This window comes from Salminus brasiliensis, chromosome 12, assembly GCF_030463535.1.
Source record: "Salminus brasiliensis chromosome 12, fSalBra1.hap2, whole genome shotgun sequence".
NCBI lineage: Eukaryota > Metazoa > Chordata > Actinopteri > Characiformes > Bryconidae > Salminus > Salminus brasiliensis.
Genome location: NC_132889.1, coordinates 247,286 through 263,818, shown reverse-complemented (window position 1 = coordinate 263,818; position 16,533 = coordinate 247,286). Strand labels below are relative to the sequence as shown.

The 16,533-nt window shown below is 46.3% G+C and overlaps 1 protein-coding gene across 1 annotated transcript; it reads left to right on the top strand.

Annotated features, from left to right (window-relative positions):
• The first annotated feature begins 2,114 nt into the window (after window positions 1-2,114).
• wdr1 (WD repeat domain 1) lies at window positions 2,115-14,538 on the top strand. Its single transcript, XM_072693880.1, has 15 exons — window positions 2,115-2,315; window positions 3,695-3,816; window positions 4,343-4,433; window positions 6,115-6,262; window positions 6,953-7,133; window positions 8,650-8,727; window positions 8,875-8,955; window positions 9,546-9,779; window positions 9,988-10,077; window positions 10,874-11,028; window positions 11,315-11,402; window positions 11,611-11,721; window positions 11,824-11,997; window positions 12,233-12,377; window positions 12,664-14,538. Exons 1-15 carry the CDS (start codon window positions 2,300-2,302, stop codon window positions 12,768-12,770), a joined length of 1,821 nt encoding a protein of 606 aa, XP_072549981.1. The 5' UTR covers window positions 2,115-2,299; the 3' UTR covers window positions 12,771-14,538.
• The last annotated feature ends 1,995 nt before the right edge of the window (window positions 14,539-16,533 follow it).

Genomic DNA, 16,533 nt, shown 5'->3' with positions numbered 1-16,533 from the left:
GACGAGCGCACTGCCCTTAACCCTGCGCGTGCCGGAGTGTGTTTAGCGGTGTGTTTCTGAAGGGGGAAGTGTGTTCAGCACTGGGGTTTAGCAGAGTGTTAACCCTGTGGAAGTGTATTAACCTGTGAGGAGCTGGAGTGTGTTGAGTGTGTGTTCACTGTGTTATTAGGAGTGAGTGTGTGTACCTGTGTGTTCAGTGGAGTGTGATTTACACATGCTTTAGGGAGTGTGTTGAGGAGTGTGTGCACCCTGATTCACGCCCAGAGCGTTCAAACAGTGTAGGTGTTCAGGAGAGACTGAATGGGTGGGGCTAAACTGCTGTAGGCTGAATGGGTGGGGCTAAACTGCTGTAGGGTGAATGGGTGGGGCTAAACTGCTGTAGGGTGAATTGGTGGGGCTAAATTACTGTAGGCTGAATGGGTGGGGCTAAACTGCTGTAGGGTGAATGGGTGGGGCTAAACTGCTGTAGGGTGAATGGGTGGGGCTAAACAGCTGTAGGCTGAATGGGTGGGGCTAAACTGCTGTAGACTGAATGGGTGGGGCTAAACTGCTGTAGGCTGAATTGGTGGGGCTAAATTACTGTAGGCTGAATGGGTGGGGCTAAACTGCTGTAGGCTGAATGGGTGGGGCTAAACTGCTTTAGGCTGAATGGGTGGGGCTAAACTGCTGTAGGGTGAACGGGTGGGGCTAAACTGCTGTAGGGTGAACGGGTGGGGCTAAACTGCTGTAGGCTGAATGGGTGGGGCTAAACTGCTGTAGGCTGAATTGGTGGGGCTAAATTACTGTAGGCTGAATGGGTGGGGCTAAACTGCTGTAGGCTGAATTGGTGGGGCTAAATTACTGTAGGCTGAATGGGTGGGGCTAAACTGCTGTAGGCTGAATGGGTGGGGCTAAACTGCTTTAGGCTGAATGGGTGGGGCTAAACTGCTGTAGGGTGAACGGGTGGGGCTAAACTGCTGTAGGCTGAACGGGTGGGGCTAAACTGCTTTAGGCTGAACGGGTGGGGTTAAACTGCTGTAGGCTGAACGGGTGGGGCTAAACTGCTGTAGGCTGAATGGGTGGGGCTAAACTGCTGTAGGGTGAACGGGTGGGGCTAAACTGCTGTAGGCTGAATGGGTGGGGCTAAACTGCTGTAGGGTGAATGGGTGGGGCTAAACTGCTGTAGGCTGAATGGGTGGGGCTAAACTGCTGTAGGCTGAATGGGTGGGGTTAAACTGCTGTAGGCTGAATTGGTGGGGCTAAATTACTGTAGGCTGAATGGGTGGGGCTGAACTGCTGTAGGCTGAATTGGTGGGGCTAAATTACTGTAGGCTGAACGGGTGGGGTTAAACTGCTGTAGGCTGAATGGGTGGGGCTAAACTGCTTTAGGCTGAATGGGTGGGGCTAAACTGCTGTAGGCTGAATGGGTGGGGCTGTGTATGCCAATAAGGTTTACCTCAGAGTAACACAGGCTAACCCCAGCTACCAAATATCCCTAAAACACAGGCTATGCTTACTCAGCTTTATCTCATGCTAATGGCTAATGTGGGTCAACCACAGCTAACCTGCTTACCTCAAGCTAATGCAGGTTAATGCATCAAACACAGGCTATGCTTAGCTAACAGGTTTACTGTGGGTGACTTTAGCTATAAGGTTAGGTAACACAGGTTAATGCTAGCTAGTAGATTTCCCTAAAACTAACCCTGGTCCAGTGTAACGTAGGTTAACCTTCAATAACAGCTTTACCTGAACTGAACCCCAGCTCACAGGTTTAGCCCTACAGCTAGCAGCTAGCTCTAGCCCCTCCGCCTCAGTGTAGCGCAGTGCTGAATGTGCTCAGATTAATCCTAACAGCTGCACTGCAGGCGCATTACTGCGGGTTTCATGCAGAATTGGGCTTGTTCCTGTTGGGAAAGCCTCTGTGTGCTCCACAGCTCTTCACCCGTTATGGAAATGCCCTTTAGCCTCAGATTATTGATCATAATGACAGGGTGACACAGGCAGCAGCAGGCCACCCTAAAACGCCACTCTTCTAACGTGAGTCACGAGCACTAAACCCAGAAACAACCCCATCACACACTCATCCCCGGCCACCACGACACGTCACTTCCTGCACCGGGCCTCGAGCCGCTGCCACCGCTTTACTATATTTGGGCAAAGGCGCGAGCGGGGCGGAGGGGCGCGTGCACTTCCGCGAGAAGCGCTCGCGCATATACACGCAGCGGGTTTTCTCCGGTGGTGTTTTTCCGTGTGTGTTTTTTCCATTTGTGTCTCGTTTCGGGTTCCGGTCCAGGTTCGGGTTCCGTGGATCAGCGCAGTCATGTCGCACGAGCTGAGTAAGTGCAGTCGCGGCTCCGGGGCTTTTGTTTTGGGCTGGTTTTGAATGGAGATATGGCTCCCGGGAGGAAATGCATCCCCGGTACCGGTTCGTTATACCCGCTTGTGACGGGTCCAGTTGGGTTGGGGTGGGTTCTGAATGTCTTTGTCTGGTTGTTGTGTTTGTGTACAGGGTTTTTATCAGACACTTCCGAAAAGCTCCGTTCCACCTTAACTGCTGCAGTAGCTGCATGATGGCGCCCGAGGCTGCTGCACAGCAACTGCTGCACCAGTTAAGGTGGAACGGAGCTTCGGAATGAAGCGCTCAGAGACCGCTTTCCGCGGAGCTGTGCATGCTCAGGGGGTCCTGCATACACCTCAGACCGGCCAATAACACACTCTGCATGTAACTAAGCGCATGCATGCGTTGTCTAAAACACAGAGTCTAAAAGTAAGTGTGTGTGTGTGTGTGTGTGTGTGTGTGTGTGTGTGTGTGTAAATGCGGAAATACACACACACACACACTCAGGCTTTTTCAGTGCTGTAACCCAGCAGAGACTTTTATTATCTGTGCAATGCAAACCCGCACCCTCCTGTGTGATGTGATTTGTGGCGTGGTTCTAGAATGAATGGGCTAGGAGCTGAAGCTCAACCACAGTACTAGCCTGTCCCAAGCCTGTCCCGAGGCCTGCATGCATGAGCAGTGGACATTTCACGTTTGGCTGTGATTACAGTTGCATTTAATTAACCTCATTAACTGCAGTCAGACGTAATAATAATAATAATAATAATAATAATATTTTTAATGATAAAAAGCGCCCACATCATGGATAAACATCCATTAGTTGTTTCCTCAAAGCGGTCCCGTACTGTTCCCTCAGCCCTTATATGGAAGCTAATGGAACATTTTACACAACACAGTCTCTATCTGCTCAGACTGAGGCAACTTACAGCCCCGCCCATTTATGCTGAAGTTGTTGTTATAAGGTGTGTTTCAGCCTGGACTGAGGCGCAGTGTAATGCAGCCAATCAGAGCAGAGCTCATTTGCATATGTCAGTGCTGAACTGCCCTTGGTACAGTATGTAAATGTGTTTGTTGTGACATCACAAAAGCGGCTAATTCAGATTACGCTGATTGTCGAGTGTGGACGCCTGTATGAAGCGCATTAGTAGGGAGTTTCTCTTCCTCTGGGACGGTGTTCACTGCATTTTGGAACATTTAGGAGAGGATTATTTGATTGGTCAGGTGCTGGTGTTGGGTCAGCTCTGCCGCTCGTCCCAAGAGGCGTTTTTTAAATTTTCCCTGTACCTGTGTTCATATCATCATGACTACTAACCCTTAAATCTGTGTGATGTGCATTGCTGTGTAATCACTGGTTGTGTTGGCTGTGTCCTGCAGAGCGCGTGTTTGCCAGCCTGCCACAGATGGAAAGGGGTGTGGCCAAAGTGCTGGGTGGAGACCCCAAGGGGAACAACTTCCTGTATACCAATGGGAAGAGTGTCATCATCAGGAACATTGATGTAAGATCTCTTCCTCCTCCTCCTCCTCCTCAGATTTTCTTGGTTACAGTTCTCCAAACACTTATAACCTACCAGGACCGTGTTCTGTGACTCGGTCAGAACCTCTGTGGTTGTGGCTTTAACACGGTTTAGGGTTCTGAGCACAGGAATGTTCCCTATCTCTGAGTGGCACTCGAGGATGCTTCCCTTCACTGTACACAGCTCTGAAATCTACTCAGCAGCGATAGTTTTGGAGGATACAAGGTTTTGTTACAGAAGCAGCGATACATACCTAAACTCGGCCACCATTTTAATGATAACAGGTTCTAGAGCCGAACTCTTCTCAGAACTGTGGTAGAACAGTGTCTCAGGCATCAGGCAGCGTCTTCATCACCATTAGGTGGAGAACTTTCTGTGAGGAGCTTTTAGTAGAGCTTATCTAGAACCCAGCGCATTACACCAAACCCCCCAACTCCCCAACCCCCCACTCTGAACACGTAGTATGGAGTGCTGCTGAGCTGAGATGCTGCTGTTCTATGTTCTGCAGAACCCTGCCATCGCTGACATCTACACAGAACATCCTCACCAGGTCATCGTCGCCAAGTACTCCCCCAGTGGATTCTACATCGCTTCAGGAGGTGAGAGCTAGTTAGGCTGCGAGGCTAATGTAGCTCCAAAGTAATGAAAGCTAAATTGCTTAAATTAGCCTGATGAAAGCTTGTAGCAGTTATTTTTTGGAACCATTACAGGAACAATCTGGATTTTTCCGGATGTGTGGGAGTGTCAGTCAAACCTGGTACTTCAGCCAAACCGTTCTAGTTGCTTAGTTACGACGAGTTTATAAGTCTCAAACAATAGGCCAACCGGTGAGCGGTTTCCTCTCACGGTGCTCTTGGCTTCGATATGCTGTTCATTAATGTAGAGCGTTATGTGACCCCAAAGCTTATTATTCAACAGCAGTGAGTTATGCAATATCTACTATGAGTTAATTGATATCCGTAATTTGATTATCCACTATGAGTTATTCTGTATGCACTATGAATTATTAATTATCAACAATTAGTTAGTCAGTGCCCACTAAGACTTAATGTGTGTCCATAAGGAGTTGTTCTGTATCATTCCTTTGGTATCCGCTGTAAATTCTTCTGTATCTTCTATGAATGACTTGGTGTCCGTTATGAGTCATTCACTATCCACGATGAGAAATGTATCATTTCAAATGTATCATTTATTGGTATCCACTATGAGTTGTTCTATATCCATTATTATTTGGGATTTATTAGGGATGTACCGATACCTTTTTTTTTTTTTTCCAATACCTATACCAGATTTTCAAGTATCTGCTGGTATTGATACCAACTCTGACTTAAATACTCGATAGACGGCTATAAATCCTGATTCTCCTTAAAAAGAACAGCATGTTCAGGTTGAGTAACTGCACATTTGTGAAGCTCAAGTGTCAGAGCTTCAGTCGCCACAGGGCAGTAAGCAAGTAGGAAAGCATAATTTTGCTAAGCTCGACCAAACAGCTTTTATTTGGAGTTTAAAATTCACGTTTCATTACAAGAACATGTCTCTATGTATAAAGATACTAAACTTCAGTGTGTGGCTTTAGAACAAGCTGCTGAAACTCAACTTAATTTAAGAACCAAAAACTACATGGAAAGAAAAAGTGCTGAAAGTTCCATTAAATGTCTGATTAATGGTAATAACTATTTATGACTGGGGTTTTACTGGTTGTTTAAAAGTTTGGTTTCATAAAGTATGCAAAATTTCTATGTTTAAAAAAAAAAACCCATAAAATAAATAAAAGGGATTATGGCATCAGTAGGCTTCATTATATCTGTGCTCTTTATTGCCGATACTGATAGTATCGGTATCTGTGCAACACTAGTATGTATTATCATTTGTTTATTATGCACTATGAATTATTCATTATCTACTCTGAAATTGTTGGGACCTGCTGTAAATGACTTGGTATCCATTGTGAATTATTCATTATCTGTTATGAGTAATTTGATATGTACTGTATGTACTATCATTTATTAGGTATCCACTGTGAGTTATTCAGTGTCTGCATGAATTGCTGTGAATTACTGGGTATTTACTGTGGAGCTGAAGGGTACATATGTAATTATGAGAGTGAGGAATTGAGGGACCAGCCTGTAGATACAACACGGATCCTTAACTTTTAAGAAGGCAGAGCTTTAGAAAGGTTCTCCACACCCGCCATTTTCAAGTTTAAGGAACTATCGGTAAAGGTTCTTGTAAAGGTGCTGCACTTTTTAATGAGGCTAACCGCGTGTCTCTGTTCCTCAGATGTTTCTGGCAAGATCCGTATTTGGGACACAACCCAGAAGGAGCACCTGCTGAAGTACGAGTATCAGCCCTTCGGAGGGAAGATAAAGGACATCGCCTGGACGGAGGACAGCAAGCGCATCGCTGTGGTGGGAGAGGGCAGAGAGAAGTGAGAGTCCTGTGGTCTGAAGGGGTCTTTAGAGGAGTAATGAGATGATGGTGCTGTATTTAGCTCTGCTCTGTACTTCAGCCTGTGTTTATAGATAACAGTGAGTCATACGCTGTCAAAAAAACACACACGCAAGTAGGAACTAACCATGCTCTCGGCTTCTTCTCAGCGTCGGCAGATATTTCAGTTGCAGTTTATTAGCAGAACAGACTATGTGCTGAAGCTCAGCAGGTGCTGGGCTATTCCATGCAGTGTCTGAGTTTGCTAGGTGGTGGCTAGGCTGCTCCCCCGAGTGCCATCACAGCAGACGTCTGAAGGTGTCCTTGCTGTGATCTCTTTACACCTTTAGATGTTCGCAGCAGATCCTTTAGGTCCTGTAAGTTGTGAGCATTAGCATCAGTGAGCCTTGGGCCCCCCGACCCTGTTGCCAGTTCACCGGTTGTTTTTTCTTTGAGCACTTTTGGTGGGTTCACTTCAGCTGCAGTGGTACTAATGTTATGGCTGAACAGTGTATATTTGCGGGTATCTGCAGATCTGGGCATGAAAGACATCTCTGATGAATACAGATGCTTGGATGGTTGTGTGGTTTTGTCTGTGGGGTGTGTTGAGGTTTACGTGTGTGTGTGTGTGTGTGTGTGTGTGTGTGTGTGTGTGTGTGTGTGTGTGTGTGTGTGTGTTCGTTCCCTGCAGGTTTGGTGCTGTGTTCCTGTGGGACAGTGGTTCGTCAGTAGGGGAGATCGTGGGCCACAGTAAGATCATTAACAGCGTGGACATCAAGCAGACCCGGCCGTACCGGCTCGTTACCGGCAGCGACGATAACTGCACCACCTTCCTCGAGGGACCACCATTCAAGTTCAAATGCACTCTGAGTGTAAGTGTTTACACGTGTGTGTGTGTGTGTGTGTGTGTGTGTGTGTGTGTGTGTGTGTGTTGCTAAGTTTGTCTAGTCCTAGAAGGGCTGGATGTCTGATACGTGTCTAAGACTCTTTCGTTTTATTTAAGACTAACATTGGAGCAGTACACTAGCACTACAGCAGCTGGTTATACACACACACACACACTGCGGCGTCCGGCTCGTTTGCTGCTGTTTAGGGAGCTGTGAGCAGTACAGTCATCTTAAATTTCCGAACTTTGGCAAAGCGATGAGTCGAGAGAATGGAATGTGCTGCATGTCAGAGCATGCTTTACTTTAGCAGCACCATGCTAACTCACTAGCTACTCCGCTGCCGACACACTCAGCTGGATACACTATATGGACAAAAGTATTGGGACACCTGCTCAATAACTCTTTCTTCAAAGGTATTAAAAAGTTGATCCTGCTTCTGTTGGAGTAACTGTCTCTACTGTCCAGAGAAGAAGACCTTCTACTAGATTTTAGGAGCATTGCTGTGAGGATTTAAAAGTACTGGATGGAGCTCCACCACTATCATTCCAGAGAACAGTTCTTACACAGCTCAATGCTGGGGGGCTTTATACCCCTCTAGGTATAATTCTAAAGGTTCTCTGTATAATATTTGTCCCATATGAGCCATCTCTAGCCTGTAGAATTGTTCAGCTTCAGCCGCTGCTCCAGCCTGACTGCAGGGTCAGATTTCTGCGCCAGTCTGAGTAAACACACAAACCTCTGTCAGAAAGCCTGTCTCCATCTCTGCGAAGGTTCTGGAGTTCACAGCAGCGAGCTGAGCAGAGGCGGAAATGTGGACAGAAGTGAGAAGTGTGTTGTGGAATGCTGAGCAGGCCGAGCGGAGGCGTGTGTGTGTGTGTGTGTGTGTGTGTGTGTGTGTGTGTGTGTGTGTGTGTGTGTGTGTCAGTGATTAATGTGGGTGGCAGTGTTTATTCTGTCGTCTCTTAACAGTTTGTTGTTGGCATTGATTTTGGCTACACGCAGTCACTCCTGCTGATCGCTCTATTTTATAGCTGTTTATGGGAAAGGCTTAGAGGGGGGATGGAGAGATTGGATGAAGGCAGTGATGGTTATGATTAGTGATGAAGATGCTGTTTTTAAACCGTTTCATAAAGGTCTTAATGCTGACAGTACTGTTTTCACACCCAGTTCCACAGAGTTAAGGGTTCTTGCGACAATTTATCTTTAGTCCCACATCAAGTGTCTGTACTAAGTGTGTAGTTAGGCTGGTCGCCATAACGGTGTATTATTAATTAATTAATTAATTATTCATTCATTCATTCATTCTTTTAGATGGTACTTTAACAAGTCACAAACACATTGTGGTAGTGATGGTGTATCTGTAGTGAATCTTAACCCTGTTCTACACAGTAGTGGGATACAGACAGTACTAATAATACAGGAAGGGGTTTTGAGTGGTTTACAGAGGAAAAGATCCTAACTCTTGTTCTGTCTCTGTCTCTGTCTCTGTGTCCTTCTCTAGGATCACAGCCGGTTCGTGAACTGCGTGCGTTTCTCGCCGGACGGAAGCCGCTACGTGTCCGCGGGGGCAGATGGGCAGGTGAGGCTCTCTGAGTTTTTTGTGAAACTTTTATTTGGTGTGTGAACTGCAGTAAAGGTGTCCTCAGCATTTCTCACCGTCTACACTCACTCTGCAAGTAACGTTGTCCTATTTTCCTTTTTTGTCTCTATCTCTCTCTTGTTCCAGATGTTCCTGTATGATGGGAAGACTGCAGAAAAGCAGGGCACGCTGGGCGGAGCTAAAGCCCATGAGGGCGGGATATATGCTGTATGTATCGTCACTGATGTTGGAGAAGGTTTCAAAATACAGTGGACACTCGCCCAGCCCATGTGATCCATACAGTGTCCATTTATTTCATTCATGTTATTTCCCAGTTTAACATTTTTAGCCAATTGCCCAACCCACTCGTTAGTACTGTTCCCCCATCACATGCAATGCTCCTGACACTGGGAGGGTGAAGACTGACACGTGCACAACCAAAAACCCATTTGCATATCTAAAACAAGCCAATCAAAACAGAGCGTATTTATTTTATATTTGGGCAGTAACAGAAACAGTCTGTTTCATTGCAAGGTAATTTAAAAAATGATGATGATGTAAAAATAAACATTAATGTAGCTCAATAAAAAATCGCATTCAAGAGAATCGTAGGATACCGGCCCTTTAATGTCTGGCTGAAAAGAGAGAGTAATTTAAAATGCTAATCTGGGGGAACAGCAGCACTAGCCTAATGGCTGCAGCCGATCAGAGTGAAGCTGGCAGAAGAAATCTCAGTCAAAAATATGTGCGTCATCACACACAGGACAAGGATGAGGATGAGGAGGATTCTAATTATAATGGCTCTTCCTCTTCTGCAGGTGTGCTGGAGCCCTGACAGCACTCAGCTCATTTCCGCATCGGGTGACAAGACCGTGAAATTATGGGATGTGGCCACCGGCACCGCAGTAACCACCTTTAACCTGGGGTCAGATGTGCTGGACCAGCAGCTGGGCTGCCTGTGGCAGAAAGATTACCTCCTCAGCATCTCTCTGTCCGGATACATCAACTACCTGGACAAGAACAACCCCAACCGGCCTCTCCGGGTCATCAAGGTGAGAACGCTGCTTTGAGGCTGATGTAGCTAACGGAGCTAACTTCAGGCCTGTGTAATCACACACTCCCCTCAACCAGGTGTTCAGTAATCTCTTGATTATGTGCTTTCTGACCCTGTATGACTGTTATCTATAAACACGGATCAAAGTGCGGGGCTCGTAGCTCCAGTGCTAAACTAACCTTTTAAACCCCTGCCTTTGTTTGCAGGGCCACAGCAAGGCGATCCAGTGCGTGACGGTTCATAAAGAGGACGGACGCTCCTTCATCTATTCTGGCAGCCATGACGGACACATCAATATCCTTTCTTTTTATGAAATATCCTCACTGTTACTCTTCAGTGAGGTTCTGTGCTAATGTTCCAAATTCATCTTCAACACAAATGATTTCACACTTTTCCCCCAAGCTGTAGTTAAAAGGGACTTTTAAATAAATCTTAAATAAATGGTGAGCGTTTGAGCAGACTCATGGGTGGGGGTTGGTGTGAAATGCTGGGTTCTAGATAACCTCCCCCAGTCAGAGCTGTTCTACAGTGGAGGTTCTAGATAAGCTCCCCCAGTCAGAGCTGGAGTTCTACAGTGGAGGTTCTAGATAAGCTCCTCCAGTCAGAGCTGTGGTTCTACAGTGGAGGTGAAGGGAAGCAGACGTCTGAAGCTCTAATAAAAGCTCCTCACAGAAAGTTCTTCACCTAATGGTGATGAAGACGCTGCCTGATGCCTGAGACACGGTTCTACCAGAGTTCTGAGAAGAGTTCGGCTCTAGAACCTGCTTTTAAAACCAGATCATTAAAATGGTGGAGGGATACATGCTGCAGGGTGTAGTGCAGCTACAGAAAGTAGTCCCTAAAGAGAACTGCATTAGTTCAGATTCTCCACTGTTTTACCTTCATCATCATCATCATCATCACCATCATTCCATATAAAACTCAGAAGACTCATGTAGCTGCACTGGTGGGTTTGGACAGGAGATAAATTATGGGCTGTATCTGTGTTGTAGTCATGGCAATCGATGCCTGCTTCCATTTACCTGTCTCTGTTCATCTGTGTGTTTGCAAATGTAACTCCTAAATGAAGTGATCCTTGACCTCGCTGTACATTACTGGGACGCTGAGACGGGAGAGAACGAGGCGATCTCAGGAAAGGGTCACTCCAACCTGGTGGCCAAGATGGGTGTGGATGAGTCTAACCGCCTGGTGACCTGCAGCATGGACGACACCATCCGCTTCACTGACCTCAGCAAGAAAGAGTACAGGTAACTCCCACATACACCTTTACTCCTTCTGTGAACACACACACACACTCCGTGACTTTGAGCACACATGCAGTCATTGCTGTGGCACTCAGGGAGCAGAGAGGGTGAAGGGCCCAACAGTGGCAGCTTGCTGAGCCGGGTCTCGAACCCACAACCCTGTCATCAGTAGCTCGGAGCTCTAATTGCTTTTTTTTACACAATCAGATATAAAAAGAAGTGGAGCAGGTGTGCTGTTCTGGTGTAAATACACACTAATAACTGTAACAATGCTGTGTGTCTGCATCAGTGCTTCTGACCTGGTGAAGATGGACGTCCAGCCGAAGACCGTGTCACTGGGGCCTGGAGGCCTGGCTGTAGCTGTGTGTATTGGACAGGTAATAAACGTACACACTCTCTAATGCAGAGTTTCATATGTAAATAAAACAAGTAATCAATTATTTCAAAATTAAGAATGATCAATCTGAAGTGTGAAATTTGAACATGCGCTTACGATGGGGTTGGTTTTCCGTGGGGCCTTTCACTGTAGAAGGGGTTCTGATTCTGACTGTGGTCTGATCCTGTAATGCCTCTTCCCTCCTGCAGGTGGTGCTGCTGAAGGACAAGAGAAAAGTTTTCACTCTGGACAATCTGGGCTTTGAACCGGAAGCAGGGGCTGTTCACCCAGGGGGCGGGACTGTGGCTGTGGGCGGAGCTGTAAGCCACCAGTCTGTAAACCACTTCATTATCGCATACAGCAGACTACTGGCACTTGTGTGCTTACCGTGTCTGTGTGTCTGTGTGTCTGTGTGTGTGTAGGATGGAAAGGTGCGTCTGTATTCGGTCCAGGGGAACACCCTGAAGGATGATGGGAAAGTTCTGGAGGCGAAGGGTCCGGTAACTGATATGGAATTCTCCAGAGACGGAGCTTTCCTCGCCGTCTCCGACGAGAAGAAAGTCATCACAGTCTTCACCGTTGCCGACGGTTACGCGGTACACCTTGTACTCAATTTACTGTATAATTTATACATACGCTGTATGTCCAAATGTTTGTGGACACTCCTAATGAGTGCTTTCAGCTACTTTAAGTTGCACCCATCGCTGACACAGACGTGCAAATGCACACACACAGCTTGTCTAGTCCCTGTAGAGAAGAAGTACTGCCAATAGAATAGGACTCTCTGGAGCAGATCTACATGAACGTGTGTGTGTGTGTGTGTGTGTGTAGGTTAAGAATGATTTCTATGGGCATCACGCCAAGGTTGTGTGTTTGGCCTGGTCCCCTGATAATGACCACTTTGCCTCCGGAGGGATGGACATGATGGTCTATGTGTGGACTGTCAACGATTCCGACAAGAGGATCAAAATCCCAGGTATGGGTCCCCTCTCGCCCACACACACACATTTACTGAGCAACTCCAGGAGCCCATCCTTATAATGTGCTGCTGTTGGTTTTAGTGCCTAATATTTTATTCGTCTTAGGGGTTGTTCTGCTGGTGAAGTTGTGTATAAAATTGAAACGCATGCGTGTCCGTGTAGGAGTGTGAATGTTGGATTATAGGTCTCAAGATTTGGCAAGAAAATCAGATTTGAGCCACTTTACCTGCTGAGTGAGCAAAGCCACGTGTCCTTGTTCATGTTTCTCCTCCTCTCTTGCAGACGCTCACCGGTTGCACCATGTCAGCGGTTTGGCCTGGCTGGACGAACACACACTCGTCACGACATCTCACGACTCCAGTGTGAAACAATGGACATTGAAAATCTAAGCACACGAACGCACACACTTCATACACTCTCATGGGATCACCAGGGATGAGGACTACCATAGAGGATCTCTCTGTCTCTCTCTCTCTCTGTCTCTCTCTCTCTGTCTCTCTCTCTCTGTCTCTCTGTCTGTGTTTTTCTTCAGTCTGTGTGAAAGTCTGTAAGGTTGTCCTGCAGGTGGAGGGGAGGGAGGGGAGATCTCTGGGCTGTGTGTGTATCAGCTCAGCCTGTTGGCTGGTTGCCCATCTGCTCAGATACAAACACAAAAGCTACAGTGATGGATTTAAAGGGGTACCTCAGTTTCACTCTGATCTGTATTGCATCACTGATTACCTTGGACGATAACGCGGATGCGTTTTAAAGGAAAACTCAACCCCCTTCAGGTTTTGGAGGGAAATGGAAACACAGCTGAAGTTGCACCGCTCGCTGCTCTAGTCACACAGCCCATTTCTAACTAAACGCTACTACCTGGTTCTAGTGTTTTTCTGATGTCACAAGAACTAGCTCTTTTACATACCACCACCTATTGCGCCTACCACAGTGGAGGTCAGGTTGAAAACTCTGGATTACCCCTTTAAAGCTTATCTGAGCGCTTCCTCACTTGAACACAACTGTAATTAGTGCAACATTCCAGAGGCATGAGCCGGATTTCCACCCGGGAACAGGGTCAGGGTGTCTCGCTGCAGTCACTGTAAATTATACTGATCTGATCTTGGTGTGGATGCACAGCGAAGCGTCCGGCAGAAAAAAAGGCAACGCTGTGGAGCTCATTTCCACCAGGGAGAGTAAACCAATCCTGTCAGCAGTTACTTTTGCTGTGTCCTTATTTCTGATCTACTACATCAGAATGACTTTCTCCTGGACGTTCGACTCCCTGAGTAAATACTGACTGTAAATTTGCTACAGAAATCTTCGTTTCTCAGCTTCACTCTCGCTTTAGTGGAGGTCATTACATTGATTTACTATTGCAACATATAGACAGTGTTCTTTAGTCCGAGTTGCTGCAGTGAAACATTAACTTCATTTCCTAAAGTCTGTGTTTTAGCAAAAATATTACCTTATTTTCTCAGATTGGCTGTAGTGTAATAATGGATTCTACCAAAATAATGACTCTCCCTCAAAAGTATGACTAATTCCTGTTGATTAAATAAATCTGATGGTATTGTGTTTCCCAGTTTGATATAACGGGAACAGCCCACAGCCAGAGATGGAGCTACAGCAGGTTATGGAGGGAATGGGCTTCGCTACGGCTCTGCTGGAGAGCGGCTGAGCGTCTGATCTAGAACCACCCGTTAAACATCCTGTAACGTCTCCGCTGGGTGGAGGTTCTGCTCGGGTCTCTCTCTCTCTCTCTCTCTCTCTCTCTCTCTCTCTCTCTCCTCTCTCTCTCTCTCTCTCTCTCTCTCTCTCTCTCTCTCTCTCTCTCTCTCTTTCTCTTTCTCCCTCTCCCTCTCCCTCTCTCTTTGTATGATGTGAACATGTGTGTGTCTCTCCAGCTCTGACGAGAGGAAGTGTGCTTGTTTGGGGAGCAATAATACATTAATTACAACAGCAAACAGAAGAGCTGATGATGATGATAAAGGGTTCATTAAGATACTGTAGTGTGTGTTTGATGCTTGTGTGCTGGTTTCGTCCTCTGTCTCGCTCGGTTTCGTTGTTTTTTGGTTTCGTTGTTTTTTGATGCCTCCACTTTTGTTCCATTGGAGTGGACGAGAGTCAAAATAATAATATTAATTAATAATGGAAATAAAAGCAAACACTTTTTATGCAGCTGCTGATCGTCTTCTCTGTTTCCTGATCTGGAAAGAATTTGCTCATAAACATCAGACTCCTCTGATCCTCCTATCTGAATGAGCTCCGACACGCCGCCCTGTTCACTATATAGTGCACTACTTCCACTGCAAATAGCATAGAAACAGGATACCGCATCCATCACATAGCAACAGCACAGCGATCACCTGGAACACTTTAGCAACCTTCCAGCAACCATTAGGAATACTATAAGGACTGATTACAGCAACCACCTGAGATACCATAGCGACTCTGTTCACTATGTAGTGCACTATTTTGGGGGTGTCAGAGTTTTGTAGTGGTGTCTGAAAAAGAACAGTCTTGGTGGTTTGATGACAGTCATCAATCATTTATAAATAGTTCTGATCAGAGGAGGACGGGTCGGCTCGGGTCCCCCCATGAGTCTCGGTTCCTTCTGAGGGAGGTTTTGCACGGTGGTCTTTGGTTTGATGACCGGGGGTTTTGTTGGTCTCCTGTCCTCTTACTGATTCTATAAAGCTGCTTTGTGAAAACAGCAGATATAAAAAGCTGATAAATTAATAAACTGATTGATTTAAAGGTCTAACAGGGAAAATGTGGGAAATGAGAGATTAGAACTGAGATCCTGGAGGAATTGAGCAGTTGAGTCAGTGGGATGTCCTATTTTAGCCCCTGGTGGCCTGTTTAATGAACACCAGAGGGATTTTCATCTCACAGGACAGATTTGCATAGGTGTTTAATCATCCAGTAGCATGTGAGCAGTACTGGTCCATACTGAGAGGCGTCTAACACTGTATGTATGTAGATGCTCTCATGTTCTGGAAAAGTCCTGGAAAATGTTTTCCTAAGTAGAGTACCCTGGGAACCCAGTTCTGACCCCTTTGGTAGCAGCAATGGAGAACACGTCTATGGAGCTGCTGCTTCCGTGCTCTGCTCTCTAAAGCTCAGTGTTCCTGTTGTTCCTCACCTTAAAGTCAGATTTGCATTTTCAGTTTGCATTTTCTGGTCTGATGCTGCTGCTGAAGTCCAGACTGGGCCGCCTGCATGAGCCAGAGAAGCCCACCAGCATACCCACTCATCCCCCTGATTAGACTGATTAGACATTTACATTTGCAGCACTGAGCAGAAGCTCTTCTCCAGAGCGACTTACAGAAGTGCTTTACTATTTACCCAAGAAAAGCCTCAGTTAGTTAGAACAGACTAATAGTTCAGAGATCCTCTAATCTTAGACTCGAGTCAGTAAGGAGACCACTCTGCTATTCGCCCAAGTCCTCTCGGACTGATCTCTTATTAAAGACTTTTACAAAGCATCATCCTGTCCACCACCTGGGATGCTTTAACATCTGCTTAGCAACAGCATAGTAACCACTTGTAACAGCATAGAAACTGCCCCAAACACCTTAACAACCATCAGCAAGAGCATAACGACCCCCATAGCAACCACCATAGAACAGAAAGAAACTGATACTACTGCTTCCACTTCGCAACCACCTGAAATGCCATGGAAATGATACCATAGTAACTGCCTACAAACATCATAGCAACCACCATGAATACCACTGGATCCAATACTAAAGCAACCGTCTAAGATTCCATAGACGCCACTTAGCAAATACCTAGCAACCACCTGGACACCTGAATCACCTAGCAAGATCTTAGCAAAAATCTGGGATACCATAGCAACCACTAAGCTGTGTGAGAATGCTCGCTTTAGAAAAGTGCTGTATAAATAAAGCTGAGTTGACTTTCACTTCACATTCAGCCTCTGCCCTTCCACCCCATAATGTCTGTGCACAGGTGAGTGTGTGTGTGAGTGTGTGTGTGTGTGTGTGTTTGGTGAGAAAGAGTAGCCGAGGCCCTCCTTAAATCTAGTTTAATAAGATTACTGTCTGAAAACACCGTCCTGCAGAGCTCTGACCTCTGCTGCCTAGATACACAGAGAGAGAGGGAGGGCGAGCGAGGGAGGCGAGCGAGGGGGCCAGTGTGTGTTTTTGT